The 19,899-nt window shown below is 31.8% G+C and overlaps 1 protein-coding gene across 4 annotated transcripts in view; it reads right to left on the bottom strand.

Moving 5' to 3' along the window:
- LOC148598384 (uncharacterized protein C8orf34 homolog) overlaps nt 1-19,899 on the bottom strand; it is a 31,058-nt gene that overhangs the window by 8,934 nt on the left and 2,225 nt on the right. The window contains exons 2-12 of one of the 4 annotated variants that reach the window (XM_088560646.1): nt 17,937-18,032; nt 16,745-16,790; nt 14,243-14,305; nt 12,913-12,996; nt 12,326-12,340; nt 9,633-9,793; nt 8,389-8,519; nt 5,166-5,311; nt 3,577-3,644; nt 2,997-3,043; nt 198-235 (exon numbers count right to left, since the gene is read on the bottom strand). In XM_088560646.1, the coding sequence (XP_088416772.1) occupies nt 198-235; nt 2,997-3,043; nt 3,577-3,644; nt 5,166-5,311; nt 8,389-8,519; nt 9,633-9,793; nt 12,326-12,340; nt 12,913-12,996; nt 14,243-14,305; nt 16,745-16,790; nt 17,937-18,032 (895 nt within the window). Of the gene's footprint in view, nt 1-197; nt 236-1,418; nt 1,451-2,996; nt 3,044-3,576; nt 3,645-5,165; nt 5,312-8,388; nt 8,520-9,632; nt 9,794-11,473; nt 11,696-12,325; nt 12,341-12,912; nt 12,997-14,242; nt 14,306-16,744; nt 16,791-17,936; nt 18,033-19,899 lie in introns of all 4 variants that reach the window. The other 3 variants (XM_088560645.1, XM_088560644.1, XM_088560647.1) reach the window with 3 other exon arrangements.

Here is a 19,899-nt window from a genome sequence, read left to right as displayed (position 1 = left end):
CCATTTTTCTTTTCAAAGAAATAAAAACATCCAAGAAATCATTTTCATAGTTTTTATTTAACAGAAACTTCATAAATGCATCAACATTAATACCTCAGACAAAGGTTTTTGTACCAGAAATCCTTGCCTCATAGAAAATTCTCAATTGAACAATAAAAAAGGAGAGAAGAGCAAACAAAGGAAACCAAAATACCGACCTGTGAAGCTGTACTGGGGGCGCATTCCCGTGTATAGACTGAAAATATCAGCAGAAAGAAAACATGAGAAAGAAAATGCCTGCTTATAACAGTGAACTAATGGTTAGGAACTACAACAAAAATGGCTGAGGCAAATTCTAAACTATGAAGTCTTTTAATCAATGGCATTATGAAAAATAAGTATTTATTCTCTTGGAAAGCATCCAATTTAGGGATGTGTACAAAATCTGGGGATATTGTAAACAAATTGATTTTTGCAGAATCTGCCAAGTGGACAGTTTGGTGTGCATTAATTTTTCATAATTTCAAAAAAATGATAACCATCATTTATTGATCGAATTGTGGGTAATATTCTGTCTATTATGGAAATAGCAAAAATTAGTATATTCACAGAATGACTTTTACATAAACACCTTGTCAATATGATTTACAGCCAATTTTAAACACATTGCAAATTTCACTGGAGTATGTACATCTTCAAATGAATCAAAATTATGTTTTAGAAGTTAGACATATCAATAACTGTTGAAGTGTAGAAGTTGCCTCATTTGTTAATAAAAATGAAAAAAATGTTAAAAATGTTGTACATGTACAAACAAAAATTCTCATACAAAATCAAATCATTTCAAAAACCAGATGTTCTCATTCTTTCAATTGCTTGGTCTTGTTTATTTTTGTTTCCACTTCCAAGTGCAGAAAAGAATACCATATGATCAATTAAACTTTGTCAAACCACAAAAATAGAATTCATAATTCAAGTACTGGACTTAAATTAAGTACCATAACAGTCTGTATAAATATCAGGCAGGAGGTGATTCATGCATGTCAAAAACCCACCAAATTCTCTCTTATTTCTAATTTAGACACAGTTATGGACCAAATAACCAATTTTAGTTTGTCATTGGGTTATTGCACTTTTGAGAGGCTGTACATGAAATTTTGTTCTAGATTTGGTTAATTTAAGTGGGAGCTGAATGCATGGTTTACTCCATAACACAGTCTGCATGCAGAAAAGACCATAATTACATTAAAATATGGCATATGTAGATCAAGAAAGCATTGTCTGTTTAATGGGTTTTTTCTGCACCTGAATCACCTCTATCATTGGCCATGTCTGAATTTTATATGAATTGGTACTTACATATTGAAATATAACATTTATAATTTGTATGAGAATTTTTAAAATAACTGAGAACAGAATGGGGTGCCACAACATCTTACCCCTGCGTTTTACACTATCAGTATCATATAACCTTTGAAAATTCAAAGCCACGATTAGTAACTAAATTATCATAAATAATCACGTAAACAACATTTCATTCAAGAGCAACAACTTTTGAACAGTCAATTAACTTTCAGTGAAAAGTCATGACATTAACAACATTGTGGCTTTAGCCCAACTGAAATAACTTCCTGATTCTCAGGCCATCCATTGTTTCTTTTGAATGGGGCCTCATTACTCAATTTGATTGCCATAGAAACAAAATAAAAGCAAAAAAGCATTGTTCTCATCATTATTTTCAGGGTGTGAATGATATATGAAAATGCAACCAAATATCTTCTTTTCAGAAATAAAAAGGTAAAATGAAATGCCTTCTCCATGAAAAATGGCATGAAAACCAAAAAAATAACTTTTAATGGCATTGAACAGCAATTTAACACAAAGAAATTATTTTGTACTTTATTACTTATCATTATCAGGTCTATTGAGATATTTTATTTTATCAATTCAGTAGATCATATTTTTGTATATGAGCATAACATTTTCGAGATTAAGTAACCATTAGTAAGAGTGCAATAATTCCTATAATATGACTTAACAAGGGTAATGCCATTTGGAGTTCAAACAACAAATTTTTCAAAAGTTAAGGATAAGCTAGAAAAAAGGCAATAACAAATATCTGATAATATCACTAATCCATTCAGTACCTGAACCGATCCATGCAAGAAAAATTGCGATCGGTCATCGATCACCGATCAGTTTCCGGTCAGTCATCGATCCATCAAACCGATCCATTTAATTGGTGATCGCATCATGTGACCCCAGAGTGGTCAATGTATTTTACGGTTTTTGTTGTTTTCTTTGTCAATTTCATACATATTTACACAATGTAATATATTTAAACATCAATTTATATTTTTTTTTACATTTCGTTTATTTAAAACAGATCTTACGTCATTTTACATAACAAAACGGTTATCAGATCGGTCAATGGTCATTGGTCCGTCAGCGATCAATAAGTCAACAGTCATCGATCGGTCAAATCGTTCCACAGATCGGTTCATGGACTGTAACCAGGATCGTTCAACTATACATTCTGCTTGATATTCATTCAGCAGCCCTTAAACCTTCAATATGCCTAATCTAATAAGTAGCACTCCACATAAGAATCATGCAAAATGTGATTCATGGTTGGAAAGCCTACATATTTTTATTTTTGATATTTTGTTTGAAATGTCATAGTCAACTTAAAGTTACATGTGGTTTTTCATATAACTCATGTTCATAGGAGATAAAAAAATCATATAGAATGCACTATAGATTTCAAAATTAAGGAAGACAACTCGGTAAATGGCACTCAAATACAATAGATTATTGTATTTTCAATGTTGATTATCTCCTAAGAGCAGACAAACATGAACGAAGAATTACATATTTCACAATATAGACCCATAAAACAAATTAATAACAAAAATAAAAATATGTAGCCTTTTTTGGGGTGTATCACATTTTTCAGATTTTGCATGATTCTTACAAAAACTGCTACTTAAGATGAAAGTTATTCGAACAACACTTACTTTATGTTCAATTTGACATTAGCATCTTCATGTCTCTGTCTCATCACCTGTTAAAGTATGTAGGAAATAAAGAAGCAAAAATACATTACAGGTTTTATAAAGATAGCACTACAAACCTTTACAATTCCGTCAAACATTTTGGTGTTAAAAAGAGCAAAGAAAATATGAAAATTGTTGAACAATTGAATTAGTCAATAATGGCAATTATAGATTTGGATTTGAAATAATCTGGATAAATTCCTCATATTGAGTGCCAATGAGCGGATTAAAGATTAGAAATCAGACAACAGTCAGTTAATGAAGAAGAGTTTCATGAAGGAGTAATCAAGGGAACCAAGGTTATAGTGGTACTCAAAAGAATGTAATCCAGGGACAAAGACCAGACATGGAAAAGGAGACATACACAACAAAGAACATAAAGTAACTAAAATCATACATACAAAGTAACAAAAGCAAATGAGCAACTAAGACTCCACTAAAAACTGGGAGCATGGACCAGGTGCACTGGTAGGGTAAGCATCCTCTGAACCTTCATTTTCTATTTGAACAAGAATGGCCAAATATGGAATAAAATACCTACCTTGCTCAGTCTGTACCCAGATGTGGGAATGTTCCTGACACCTTCTCTTCTCAGATCTTCTGCATCCTCTAAAGAGAAAACAAATCCATGAAAGATCAAAGCCAATGAAAACACAACCAAAATGTAGTTTATTTCAGATAACAACTATTGATTCAAAAATGTAATCCACAAATACATGTATTGTAACCCAAAAGAATGATATGCTCACTCAATTAAGTAGCTACTCAGATAAGATATCTTTATTTATTTACATGTTTCTGTTTCTAGAAAAGCAGAGGAAGCTTACCATACTGGTGCACCTGGTACATGCTCCCAGTTTTTAGTGGAGTCAGAGCTGCTCATTTGTTTTTGATACTTTGTACATATTATTTTAGTTACTTAATATTCTTTGTTGTGTATGTCTGTTTTCCATGTTTGGTCTATGTCCCTGGATTACTTTCTTTCAATTTCCGCTAGAACCTTGGTTCCCTTGATTACTCTTTTAATGAATTGAATCTTTCATATGTCCAGAACATATCAAAAGCATATGTTGCAGTGTATTCTACTGATAATTCATGTTCTAAACCTTCAAAACTAGTATTACTGTAAATTGGGAAATTTTTGCCCATCTATGTTTTCATGAATAAATCTACTTTTGAACAATTTAAAATTTTTACAATCATTCCTCACATCATATCATTAATGTCCTTGAAAGAAAATATTCATAACAGTTTAGTTTTCATGATACAGACCTCAATACAAAAATAGCAAATAAAATGAGAATAGGAATGGTGTATATGTCAAAAAGACAACAACCCGATGGCATGAAAATGTGCGCCTAAGGCCACCAAATGGTCTTCAATGAACAACAAGGTTCTCTCATGTGAGGATATGTGCTATATTAGGCCTAATATATGACACTCACTTATTTCAAATGCTAATATATACATGCAGTGACACGTACAACAAATACCATTACACTCATGTCATGATAACGAGAATATGTATGGGGTATATGTCAAAGTGACAACCACTCCACCTGGATGAAAATGTTTGATGAAAGCCATTTATTGATCTTCATTGAACGACGAGGAAACCCTCATACTATAGGGCTGGCTGCAGCTGGCCCCAAAACATCATAATACATACATGTAGGTACAGCTAATGAGTTGCCTAGCTATATACTCAAGTAACATAAAAATAAACTAAAGGTGAAAACAAAATACGACATACAGAGGCCATATATTCCTAACTTGAGACAGGCACAAAAAATGTGGCAGGGTTAAAGTACTTTGGCATGATCACAACCCTCCCCCATTAAAATCTGGCCACTGTGGAAAAAATAATACACAATTAAAATCAGCTAAAAAAATAGTTAAAAAAGGTCAGAGTCCCTTGTTATAATGGAAATAAAGACAATGAATATAAATTACACAAATGTACAAACTAAGGACTACTGGCAGTTAATTGACATGTCAGCTCCTGAGCACTTTAAACCTACAAAAAGTTAAGTTCCAGTTTTGTTTAAAAACATTTAAAGGTCGCAAAAATTTCACAGTTCACAGTATTCTTTATACTCATTAAAATGTGAAAACTGTTGTATATCCTACCAAGAAGTTCAATAGCATCATCCTGTTCTTCTGGTTCATCAATATACCCTGAGTCATCTGAATGTTTGTCTTTCTCTTGCAGATATTGGTTCAGTTCCTGTTTACGTTTTTGTGAATCAACTTTTGGTCCTCGGACATGTCCAGTGCTGTAAGACATAAAAAAATTCATTGAGTAAAATCAAATTTCAAAGCTAGCTTACAAATTTTATTGGAAATGATTAATTAAAAGAAATATATTAAAAGAAAAATTCAGAAGTGAAGGAAACTAGTACTTATAAAGCTGCAAGACTTTTTTCAGTGTATACATATTTTTATCAACCTTTTATCACAAAAAAAAATATACTTTTGATCCATTACTTTTCTATTTTCTTATACTACACTGAGACAAACAAGGAATATATAAGTAAAATACTTTGAAATTAATCAAATTTATTGCCTCACTGTATATTAAGTAGATGTCTTTGTAAGAATCATGCAAAATCTGAAAAATGTGATACTACCCAAAAAAGGCTACATATTTTTATTTTTGTAATTAGTTTGTTTTATGGGTCTATACTATGAAATGTTTAATTATTCATTCAAATCTGCCTGCTCTTAGGAGATAATCCTCAATGAAAAAAATCCAGTAGATTCTATTGTATTTGAGTGCCATTTACAGAGTTATCTCCCTTAATTTTGAAATCTACAGTGCATTCTATATAATTTTTATCTCCTATGAGCACGGGTTATATGAAAAACCACATGTCAATTTTTGTTTACTATAACAATTTAAACAAAATATCAAAAATAAAAATATGTAGGCTTTCCAACCATGAATCACATTTTGCATGATTCTAAGGAGGAGTGCTACTTAAAATCAATCCAATCCAATAAAATAAACAAATATGATGTGTCATTCCTTGTAAATGTGTTTATATATGAAGATCAATCAATTGCATTCAGTAGAAAATATCATTTTAAGCCATTGAAACTTATTTTGAATGGTGAGTCAAACTTCTTGCAACAGTGAAAGTCCTAGTTATTGACCTTTCTTAACCAAGCTTGTTTTCAATCCAATGAGGTACACTGGCACTAAAGAGCAGAGAAACTTGAAACCATATTTGATGGTTCCCTGTCCTCACTCCTGCGTCCCTGTCATCAACCTTTAATTACTCTTGACAGACCAGTCTGGCAATCAGGATTTTAAACCTCCATCATGCAGGTTCTAATGTTTATCAGAATATTACCTGGTTTATAAACTGTTTTTGGTGAAAAGTCTAGTAGAAATCGATAATTAGGACCAAAAGTTTCAGTTTTGTAATGAATACAGTCTATCTTTGATGTCACAAAAGTTGGTGTTCTGTCTCAAATCTAGACAGTAATGCCCACCAGTAATAACATAATATAAAAGGAGCTTAAACCAATCTAGGAAGTTCTGAATTATAAACCTACCCAATTTTGTTTGCTAAAAAGGAGGCCTATGATAGAAACCACAAACTCCCATCCATATTCAACTTGTAATCAATGTTTAACTGACATTTGCAATATAGAAATACTAATAAAGTTAATAGATTCTCGGTGTATGGGTCTTCTATAAACTACTCACAACTTTCTAAATATAAATACTTGGCCAGACTAATAACGTGGAAAAAAGGGAAGGTTCTATCAAGTGAAATGTGCAGATTCTATAAAATTAAGGCATCATTATAGTACTTATTAAATCTAGCCCTCTACAATCATAAAGACATTAACATAATTTGGGAATAAGCAGGTGTACTGTGTTTTAGCATACCTTTTCCTATGAGAATATGTGAAGAGATAAAATTTCAATAAAAAGTTATTATGTTCAAATCTGAATCACAAGATCAACAGTATTAGAGTTCTGTCCCTCCATGTAAAATTTTCAAAAGGGGCAATAACTCTTGAGTGATAAATACAAACAAAATAATATTTGAACTTGATTCTTTTTTTCTAAATGGTCGAGATCATTGTTTTAAAGTTTAAAAGATTAGGTATCATCTGATAACAAAGGTGTGGTGGATAAACAAGCAGACGAAATGATAAAAATATGGAGAGACAGTTTGTTTTATGGACCAACTGTCCCACTCTTTCTATTCCCAATTGTTTCATAATTTCCCGTACCCTGTTGTCCCATTACACATCCTCCATTACCAATATCCCTTCAATATTCATATTCAACAAAATAAAACAGGTAATAAATACCATTCAAAATTAAAGTAAAAACTTTGTTTATTATTAATGTGTACCTAATAAATTCTGATGCCTCATTTTCCATGCCCCATGCTGCATTGTCCCATGCCTCATTATCCAATGCCCAATAAAAAGTTCACCCCATTGAGGTTCTGTATGAGGAATCATATAGTTTATGAAAATGGTATAGAAGAATCAACAACGAATCCAAAGCAGCTCATACAACTCAAATTTTACAAAAATTTACAAAGCAAATGAATTGTCTTAAATTCAGAGCAAAGATGAAATGATACAAAATGTATATTAGTAAATTTCATCTCTTCTCATGAAAACCCTGTTTCATATAACCATCTAGCAAGCAGCATGTGCATTATACTTACATTTTACTGCAAATAATTTCAAAAAGCATAATTATACAAGTATAAGCTTATCTATACCTTTATAAGTTCAGAATTTGAATATATTTTAAAGCAATAAAGTTGAATGCATACAATACAAATATCATGAAAATATATATAATTTTGTACATTATAAAAATATATTACTATAGTACCATCACAGTACAAAAAAAGAGAAATAAATTTGACCAAATAAATATAACATACTGTGAAAGCACAAATGTTTGTGGGGTACCAATTTTCGTGGTTTTCATGGGTAGGCCAAACAACAAAATTTGGTTCCCAAGGAAAAGGAGATTTCCATTGATGTGTATGATGAAAACCTAAAATTCACAAATTCAAGAATCCACAAATTTGTGTTTCTTCCCCAATTCGCTAAAATTGGTATCCACAAATTAATATTTACACAGTATCAGAATCTTTTTTTTTGTGACCAACTGTCCAATCCAGATCTGTGACCAACTGTCCAATCCAGATCTGTGACCAACTGTCCAATCCAGATCTGTGACCAACTGTCCAATCCAGATCTGTGACCAACTGTCCAATCCAGATCAATCTAACTTCATATGTACTCTAGTTAAAACTGTACCCCAAGTGAACCAGTTTGAACTGGATCCTATTTACTGTTACCTTACCTGTAGTTCTCTCTATCATCTTTTTGTGCTGAATCTCTGGCATTCATCAATTCACCAGCTAGTGGATCTTCATCATTTCGTGATGTTCGCGGTCCTCTGTAGTTCGGGCTCTTAAATATGTCTTCTCCATCCTATAGTAGTATAAAACAAACAGATGAATCCATTTCGATCTCATTTTTCAATTCCTGATCAAATGGCTACACGCTATGTAGTACTAAGTGAAACAAACTCCTATTGCACTCTTGGACTTTCTCTCACTACACTTTTCTCTTGTGACATAAATTTTATTTGACATCACTGATGATTTGGAATGTCATTCAACAAATTTAAGAGTTATTTGAACACAGCATTAATTTTTTCTAGAAAATGTATATAATAAATAGGATAATCAATTGTTTATTATTATTAACCAAAATATAATACTTCTGAGAATGCATGGACTTAAATCTTAGTATTGTTCAACATACATAATCTTATTCTTTACAATTTATTATTGAATTATATTGTAATGCAATACTGGTAAACCTGTTTGTCTTCAAAGGGACACAAGCTAGTGCATATAAATCCTGAGTTGGTAATAATGAAGTTGACAAAATCAAAGGGCAACACTTCTTGTCTTTTCACTTTTAAAAAAAATGTTTTAAAGAAATTCTTGTGTGGACTCAACTTTAGTACAGGCAACTGAAATGGACAAAATTTTACACACTACTTAGGAGTGTGTAAAATTAAAGTACTTTCACATTATTATAACTTTTTTTGTGACCCATTATCCAATCCAGATAAATCTAACTTGACATGTACCCTGGTTTAAACTGTTCCCAAGCGAACCAGTTTGAACTGGATCCCATCTACTGTTACTGTTACCTCTCCATTTCAGTGAAGTGGATGGTATGATTGAATAAACAAAATATTGATATTTTCATTGGGAGTCAGTATGCAGAAAACATATTTTCCCACATTGGCACTGTCTCGTATGGAAGATTTTTATGTAAACGCAAATTTTTAACTATTTTTTTTCCACAAAATGTAGTAATTGTAAAAAAATCTCCCACAATGTTTCATTTTTTGTTAAAGTAGATTCTAAATTTTTCAATGATTTTGTGGGAGTCTATCCCTACTGTGGAAGAGTTTACAGGTAAGCAAACTGGTAACCGTTCATGCTCTCCTTTACTCACTCACTTATACTGCACATACTGTAATTGGCATGTAGGACAGCACTCTCCCTAAGGGAGTATATTAATTACCCCAAGTCCAGAAGAAGCCCAAGCACTTTTAACGTCTTTAGTAGTCTGTGGTCTAAAGTTTCCTTTAATTTCCTCAGCCTTGGCTTGACCTTCAAAAAGGTCATCAAAACTAGTAGCAGTGACCTTGGTATCTGTGTTCCAACCCTGTTTCTGTCGACGACCTGTAAATGAAATGCTGACATATTTAGAAGTTTAAAACACTAGACTATGGACAGATAATGGTTGTTACAATAAAATGTAAATTTTCAGAGTGATTTATATATTATACAGGAATGCAGTATATATTTGGACCTTACATTCTACTTTGTAGCATTTTAAGCATGAATGATAAAATAAAAGTTATCAGTTGTATTTTTTTTTTCATTAACCTTTTTTGAATTTTCATATTATAAATTTCCCATAAGGATATTGACATAATAAAAAACCAGTAAACAAGCCTTCATGCACAAACGCCAGAAAACATGTCATTCTTGTATGGGAAGGATTCTGCTGCATGCCATTAAAAAAAACCATTCAATTCAAGCTAATATACTGCGCATAACAATGAACTAATATGCTGAGTTTAGGAACATAAATAAATCCATGAATATGAAAAAAATTGTTTATGATAACATATAACAGAACTTCTATATGGCCTGTTCAAATGATACTACAATGAAATATGTTCACTAGTTTCAATAATAACACTGAACTTAATGAAAATGGTTTCCAAGGTTACCCATAACACTCTTTGTTTAAATGAAATAAGTGGATGAATTTTCTCTTTAACATTAAGAAAATATATTGGAACCATTATAAGAAACCCTGTGTTCTAGGATTTTTTGAAAATTTTAAGTTTCCATGGGAAAAACTCCAAATAAAGATTACCGGTAACTTTAGCACAGTTAAAGTCTGCTTTCCAAAGATAAGAAATCCTTCAAATATTCAAAATAGTTTCAAATAGTTTTCTACTTGCTGTATGAAATGTAGAATTTAATTTACAACTTTCCTACACCAAAATTTCACTTGCCTGATAGGGCAAGTGGAATCCTAGCACACTGAAACCAATCCCAATTAGTATTTTACCATATAATGCACCATAAATATTGGTATACCATATCACACAATGTTAGGAAATACATTCATCTAATATTTACAAGTTAGATTTGACATATAAGATGGAAAAATTACCAAGCACTTGTAAAAAATTACACAATATATATTTGTACAATATTTTAGCAGCAACTATTATTTTCTTTCTTGTACTCATTTCAAAAGGCTTTTTTATGATAATTAATTCCAAGGCAATTGAGAGGGCATATGCTCTGCTTCAAGAAATTTCCAACATCCAAATATTTGTTTTGACTGTTTCCAGGTGTCAAACATGTAAAATTGCATATATCCACTCTTTAACAATACAATAAATTTGCCATAGTTATCATAAAAGCATCTATTATATGCAGTAACAAGGACTATGTTAAACAATGTTTTAATCAAGTCACATCTTTCTAAAAAAAACATGGGAGAAACAGCACATTCAATTCAAAGGTGATACCAGTACTTTCATACCTGTTAAAATTTGGAACAGTTCATGTGGGAGATTCTCCCCCTTTGTCTCATACGGTTTTTATGTGAAAGCAAATTTTTATGTAAAAATTTGATATTTTAGTAGGTAAATATAATAATTTTAACCAAAATCTCCAACAAATCTTAGCTTATATTTTTATGTGGGAGATTTTGAATTTTTCAATGATTTTGGGGGAGTCTCCCCACTTATGTGGTAGAGTTAACAGGTTTGGTACTTTGTACATTTACAAGTCTATTTCATTTCCATTCCCACATGCTTAGACAAAAACAGAAACCTGGCAAAATAGGAGTAACTATCAATAAATCATCAAGAAAAGGATGTTCTTCCAATCTTGGTGATGAAAGTGCTTGCTTGGACCTAGGATAAGAATGATGTGCCTGAGATCTGGGTGATGAAGAGGCTTGTGCAGTGTGAGAACGGTTTTGTGTCCGTGGAGATGACACAGATGAAATGTGTGTAGTTTGAGGACGGTGAAATGTCCTTGTAGAAGATTGTGCTGAAATAATGGCAATATAATCACTAAAAAAATTCTCATTACTTGTTTAAGAAATTATTTTGAAAGTACAGTGGATCTTGTACATGTATCACTTTTTTTAGTTTAAAATTTCATGGTCCACATATTTAACCTCTCCCCCCCAAAGAAACACACTCAAACAACCAATTAAATAATTAAGTAGCTGTCCTTGTAAGAATCATGCAAAATCTGAAAAAATGTGATACACCCCCAAAAAGGCTACATATTTTTATTTTTGTAATTAGGTTGTTTTATGGGTCTATACTATGAAATGCGTAATTATTCATTCAAATCTGCCTGCTCTCATTACATAATTCACATTGAAAATCCAATAGATTCTATTGTATTTGAGTGCCATTTACAGAGTTATCTCCCTTAATTTTGAAATCAACAGCGCATTCTATAAAATTTTTATCTCCTAAGAGCACAGGTTATATGAAAAACCACATGCTAATTTCTGTTTACTATGACATTTCAACAAAATATCAAACATAAAAATATGTAGGCTTTTTCCCCATGAATCACATTTTGCATGATCCTTAGCTGGAGTCCTACTTAACAACACTACCAAATCTTCATTAACTCAATTTCTAACAAAGGAAAATATTATACCTATGTCTTTTTTCACTATTGAAAGATAAAAATACTTTACCAAGCAAATGCATATAACTAATCATCACTAATTGAATACATATAAAATACTAAGTTACTAAATGTTAACTGTGGAAATCTTAAGAAAAAGAGGTTTAAAATGGTGCAGGTGCAGATGCAGATATTTAAAAAGAGGGGATTCTGACCAAGAAAATTTCAAAAAGTGGGCTATAATTTGTTCATTTTTGCCCTAATTCTGAATATGCAGGAGATTGTTGATTATTTTATGAAATACCAGGAGGCTCCCGAAAAAGAGGGAAACAACACCTATTCAGATTTTGGCCATTTCAAATCAATCTCACCAGAAGTTCAAATTTACACTCAAGCGTGGAAAGTCTGGGACTTTTTCAAGTTTCTAGTCATTGGTCAATTTGTGGAAAACCGTAACGATGAAAAGTTGAAATTCAAGGACCTAGGTAAAGAAAATTTCAAAGGTCAGAAATTAAGATCATTGACCTCTGACCCCCACTTATTAGACCTCCTGCACATTTAAGTCCATGATTAACAGCTAAGCAGTAAAACAGACTTTAGATTTTCTAGTAACAAACCTGGTTTAGTGGTTTCTAGCTCTGGACTCTTTGGTTTCAGTTTCTTACTGTGGGTCAACCATGGCTTGTCATAATTTCTGTCATCTAAAATAAAGATATGTTTTTGGGGAATTTTTACAAATTTACAAGGATAATCCAAAATTTAACTGCTATGAAATTGACAACTACATCTTACAAATGAAGGGAAATTTCCTTTTTGATATGGTACCATTTTTTGTGGTTTGTCAAGCCCATGAAAGTCATGAAAATTGGTATCCCACAAACAATAAAGCTTTCTGCTGCTGAAATCCAAATGAGAAATGTACATTTAAAAAAAAAAAAATAATTGGTCATGGTCCTGTCATTATTAAGAGTATCTTTCAATGTTTATTATTTAACAACTTTGATATATCAGTATCTTAGAGGGAGTTGACAGAAAAGCAAAGGATTCGTAACCCTTCCAATGCACCTGGTCCATATTTTAAGCTTTCTGCAGATTCCTGGTTTAACATTTATCAATTTATATATTTTGGATTTCAGTATGTTTTCTTTCACTTTTTATATGTTACCTTATGTACTGTAACTAACTTTTTATTTTTTGTAATGTTCGTTCTTCATTATTTCACACACTTTCAATGCTAAACCTTATTTCGTAGCTAACAAAAAAAAGCAAAAATAAATTGCAGAAAATTCTTGATGCAATAAAATTAATGTTTTTCTTATTAAAAAAAAATACAAATGCCCAAAAACATGTGATAACCTTTAAAATGCAAAATTAAGTATTAGTCAATATAAATATAGATTCTTCCTCTGGTAGGGTTGTTTAAATAATTTTCCATTTAATGATGGTTTAAAAGAGTAATCAAGGGAACCAAGGTTATAGCGGTAATCAAAAGAATGTAATCCAGGGACAAAGACCAAACATGGAAAACAGACATACACAACAAAGAACATAAAGTAACAAAAATCATACATACAAAGTAACAAAAGCAAATGAGCAACTCAGACTCCACTAAAAACTGGGAGCATGGACCTGGTGCACCGGTAGGGTAAGCGTCCTCTGCTTTTCTAGAAACACCCCCCGGAGTTGATCATAAAAAGTCAAGTCCGGGGTAGACAAACGAGGAAAAGAAAACTATGACCCGTTGAATAAATCAGTTTTCATGGTGCAGATGGATACACCATAACGATCCACGAGTTCATGATGACGACCATAAAACTTCTGTAGTGATGACTTCAATCTTGTAGCGATATAACCCTGTTCCAGAAGAAAATACAGATTTTTCAATGCATGAGCTCTAGCAAGCAAGTTAAATTTAAAATTTTACATTCAAGAGTGGAGAAATCTTACCTATTGATGTGGTTCCCCAATTTGCTGACTTTCTGGCAGGATCTGGACTCTTTGCTCTTCTTGCTATTAAAAAAATAATGTAATAAAACTTGTACACTGAAACCTGCCTAAGCTGAACCCTGAATAAACTAGCTACCTGTCTAAACAGAACCCTGAATAAACAAGATACCTGTCTAAACAGAACCCAGCATAAACAAACAACCTGTCTAAACAGAACCATACATAAACAAGCAACCTGTCTAAACAAAACCCTGCATAAACAAGTAACATGTCTAAACAAAACATCGTTATGAGCAATTCCTTCAAGAGGATTCAGTTTAGACCAGTTTCACTGTATACGATTAAAGAGTTCTTTTAATAGACAGGAGCTTGATTTAAACAGCTTCATATACTGCAAACCCTGATATATGAGTGGCAGTATTATTTTACAATTTTTGGATTTAGACCTGTAACGCAAAATTTATAATTTCATGAACAATTTCTTTCAAGAACATTATAGTAGGATTTCAGGAATGGTCAGATATTCAAAACTATTTGAAAGTAGTTTGATTGAAGAAACTAAGAAACTAGTAGCCTAAATTGCTCATCTGGTCAAACATAATCTTTTTAGCTTTCTAAAGCTGGATTCTTAACCTTACTATACTACTGTTACAAGAATAATTTAATCAATAGAGAGTGTCTTAGTTATCTACCCTGTTTTCATATTATAAAATAAATCTATCATGGTCATTTTTTTACTCTTCAAGAGCAATAATTCATAATTCCAACATCGATCAACAGATCTTCATGAAAATTTTAGCATAGGTCCCATGCTGATCAATATTTGGCTAAATCAACCCACTGGTTTTCTAGTTATTTCCCCAAACCTCAGTTCTTAGTAATGGTAGCCATGTTATTCATCATCAGATCTATCTGAAAATTTTGGCATAGGTCCATCCCATCATGAAGAACAATTTACCATATGATAGATTTTAAAATAAACTGTTTCTGAGAAATTGGCGAATTTCTGCAATTTGACCCATATGGTCTATTTTAAGTAATTGTGGTCATGTTTTTTTTTGCAAGATCAAAAATCCCCACACAAGGATTGTTAAAAAACACTTAGGAACATTCATGCAAAGTTCTGTTACAATCTGTCGAGTGATTTCAGAGGAGATAATGTAAATAGTAAACAGAAGACGACTGATGACAACAGACCACGACGGACACATAGTGATGGCAATAGCTCATATGGCCTTGTGGCAGTTTACACTTATTAACCATAAAACACTTAATCAAAAGTGTGATGAGATCAATTATAATCAGGTTATTTTGTATACTGGTAACCAGTTAAAAAAAATAGAAATATTCCTTATACTTTAATTTCTAACTGAATCAAATTTAAATATTATGAATTTGTTCCTTATCAAAATGTTATTTTGTTTGTGATGATTTGAATTGTGGACTGCAGACCTATCAATGTGAATGAGGTCACAATACCCAAACAAGTTATACAAAAATAACATGGTCAGATAACAGAAAACCAACCAATCAAATCAAATTAAGTAGCTGTCTTTGTAAGAATCGCACAAAATCATGAAAAATGTGATACACCCCAAAAAAGGCTACATATTTTTATTTTTGTAATTAAGTTGTTTTATGGGTCTATACTATGAAATGTGTAATTATTCATTCAAATCTGTCTGCTCTTAGGAGATAATTGATATTGAAAATATAGTAAATTCTATTGTATTTGAGTGCCATTTACAGAGTTATCTCTCTTAATTTTGAAATCTACAGTGCATTCTATATAATTTTTATCTCCTAAGAGCACAGGTTGTATGAAAAACCACATGTTTATCTCTGTTTACTATGAAATTTCAAACAAAATGTCAAAAATAAAAATATGTAGGCTATTTCCTCATGAATCACATTTTGCATGATCCTTAGCTGAAGTGCTACTTAAAAACAAGTACTATCTTTAAAAAAAAGATTGTTGATGCAGTAAAATTTGTTCTATTTAACTATAATTTTCTACATTTCATTCAGGACATTAACACATGGCATGCAAATTCAATTTTCGATACATTTTTGTTCTAATGCAACTAAGTTATCAGTATTGGACCAATTGGGAAACAGAATCGTGATCAGGTGACTTGCGTTTCCATGGAAGAGCATCTTTAAGGTCAAAGGGTAAAAAGTGAAAATATACCGACTGTGTCGGACAAAGTTTTTGGGAGGTTTGTATGGTAACAAGTTAGGGAGACATCTCTTTTGTTTACAAGAAATACTTTGCTTTATTTCAATTATTGCAATAACTACTCTCACTGAAGTGAAACCATAAAGCAATTAACAAAAAAAAAAAAAAAAAAAAAAAAAAAAACATGTTAGAAGTTTCTGTACAATAATTACAATTTAAATAAAACAATCATAAACATGTTTTATTCATCTGCACCATGAATGATAAAGAAAAAAATTATACATATTTTGATTGATTGATTGATTGATTGATGGATACATTACCTAATCTCTCAGGAGAACTTTTTCGTACAGCTCCAAGCCTAATATCCTAAAATATAATAAATCTCTTCTTACATTCCAGGAAGCTTATACAATGTATCTGTACTCTGTAATCTGTATTTTTTTACTTATTTTATGTCAAGCGATAGTATTGGTTTTAGATCAGAAATAAAACAGTGTTTCTCTTGTAAGACCATGTAATTACACATGTATCTTCATTTATGATAGTAGAAATAGGATGAATGCATATCAAACATTTAACTTCCAAATAATCTATATTAAAAAGCTATTATTTGAATTTGGAATTATTTTGGATTTAAGAAAATAAGTCAAAAAAAATATTTGTAAAACTTACCCCTACAAAGGGGGTTAGTCATGCCATCATGACTAAGGTGGGTTGGTAAGTTTTCCATGACTTCTGTTAACCTTACTCCTTAGCCATGCCAGCATGACCAACCCACTAAATAAGGGTTAGTTTAACAAATTTATTTTTGGTTATTTTCTTAATTCCAAAGTAATTCCAAATTCAAATAATACTTTGTTATCATAGTTTTAATAATAGAACGATGAATTGGCACACTGGGTATTACCCATGCTTGTAACATGGACAACCCTTATGTTTGATTATCTTCTTTCAAAGTAGAAGGCAAACAAATGTACCTTGCATCATGCAGGTATTTCTAGAAAAGCAGATGATGCTTACCCTACCTGTGCACCTGCTCCATGCTCCCAGTTTTTAGTTGAGTCTGAGTTGCTCATTTACTTTTGTTACTTTGTATATATTGTTTTAGTTACTTTATGTTCTTTGTCTGTTTTCCATGTCGGGTTTTTGTCCTTGGATTACATTCTTTTGACTTCCGCTAGAATCTTGGTTCCCTTGATTACTCCGTTATATACAATGTACATCTAAATATGATGTCAATTCTACATGTATATGTATGTAAGTTTCATCAAAGTCCATTGAACAATTTAGGAGCATTTTGGCATACAAAGTATGTGAAAAGTCAGCTGGACAGATGAACTGATTGACCACACGATTTCAAAATCAAGTTGTCAAGCAAAATTTTGTTTGCAAAGGGAGAGGGATATTCAAGAAGAATTGTATATTTACCCTTCCAAAACAAAACACCAAAAAAATAAAAAAAAACAGTAGCATTATGGTCCTTACAATCCTGTAATTGAATTTACAACTTACAGCTGGGGCATCAATGCCAGCTTTTCTGTACAATATTTTTATCAGGTAAACATAAGGGTCATCAGGCTGCTCATGGAGAACTTTGTTCATTAACTCCTGCAATAAAAACAAATGACTCCATTAGGGTAATATGTAAACATGTAGTAAAATTAGGAGTTGTATTGCATTGTAAAGTTGCATTTGCAAAGGCCAATTAGAGATTTACATTGTATTTTGAATTTAGGTAAAAAAAACATTGTCAGTTTCTTCCTACCTACCTGCCATAATTTTTTGTGCCTATCCTAAACATATTATGGCCATTCTGACTCAAGCACCATTGAAGTCTATATTGTTTTCCCATTAACTTAATGTACATGTTTTTGAAAAATAAAATAATTTCCTTACCTACCTACCCTGTTTTTTTTTATTTATTTTTATTTTTGCTGGTAGCAGGAAACAAGGCTATAATTTTTTTGGCCTTGATGATGTCAGCAGAGTCTATAAACAGATATTTGTTATTACTAAATCCCAATTTACCCTATCAAATCTTGAAATACAAACCAGCAGTATTCTAATATAAGTCTTTTATTTTCCCATTAGAGAAGTATGAAATTGAAAGTACACAAGAAGAAAAAAAATCTTGGGCTAAAGGACTAGTGTTAAGTGTTGAACCCTATGTAACTTTCACATAGTATGAAGTTAATTATAACTTAGAAACTCAGTAATATGCAACTAGGGTGTTTCAATTTGGGATGATACCCTTTGGATAGACAAATTTCACAATTCACTTCCATTCTAGAAAATCTCTTCATTTATGCAGAGGTCAGCTAGTGGCAAATGATCAGAGAAACTGCACGGGAACAAAGGAAGCAGATATTTAAACTGCATGATTTATTTTATAGAAATTTAGATTGATACATTATTAGTGAAACTTGTGAGATGTCTTTCACGTTACAAGACATATTTTCCACAAGCACTTGACTTAGCAAGAATTTTTTTAAAACCATATACGTACACATGTACATGTACTTCATGTGGAACTGACAAAAAAACACCAAATTCATATGATATTTACTAATTTGTTTTTTAAAGATTTTTCCTTGTTTTAATCTATCTTTCCAAGATTCATAATTTATGCAGATTCCTTGCAGAAATACAACTGTCCTCGGGAGATGGAGAGAATTTTTTGCACATAACCTATGACATCAAAAAATGCACATCAAAAATTTTTGATGCAGCTCATGACTGCCTACATAAATTTCAAACAGACAAATATTGCCTTAATCCTATCTTGAGCCACCAGTATGCTTCAATGTGGAAAATACAGTTGAAGCTATATCCTTAAAACGGCAATGGAGAGTAATGGAATGACAGAAAAAGATACATTTGAACATCAACTTTTCCTGAACTTTTAAGTGTCAGTCCCTGTAAGGATCAGGCAGTAGGGGAAACATGGTATGAAAAACCCATCATTCTGATTGTGTGATTTGACTATTTGCACAATCAGAATGAAGGAAAACAGACAAGATTTTCCATATCATGCTGGACCATTGAGTTACAATTTCATTGAAATGCACTGAAATAGAACATTCCATGGGCAGATAACTCTGTCAAAAACCTCACTTTTCTAAGATTCTTTTGAAAAATTTCTGAACAAATCTGATGATGCAGAGATCAAATAATGGTCTTTTTAAATAGAGAAAGCATCCATGAGTGATATTTTATTGTCAGATGGGTGGGCTTTTTGACATGCATGTTTCTGATTTTCCCATTTTGCTTGATTCTTACAAACACTTACACTTAAACATGGACAGATTATATTCTTTTCGTTTATTAGAAAATTGTCTTCTTTTTTAAAAAAATCTCAAGAGTATTAGAAAAGTTAAATTATTTTTATTGAAATGTTATCTTATAACTATATTTTTTAAAGAGAAATATTACATTCTCTTTATTTGCCAGTCACTTTTTTGTTACGTCAGGGACA

This window comes from Perna viridis, chromosome 14 (assembly GCF_037379345.1).
Source record: "Perna viridis isolate PV_CMFRI_1.1 ecotype Kerala chromosome 14, ASM3737934v1, whole genome shotgun sequence".
Lineage (NCBI taxonomy): Eukaryota > Metazoa > Mollusca > Bivalvia > Mytilida > Mytilidae > Perna > Perna viridis.
Note: the sequence above shows the minus strand (reverse complement) of the source record. Positions and strands in the feature narration are given on the sequence as shown.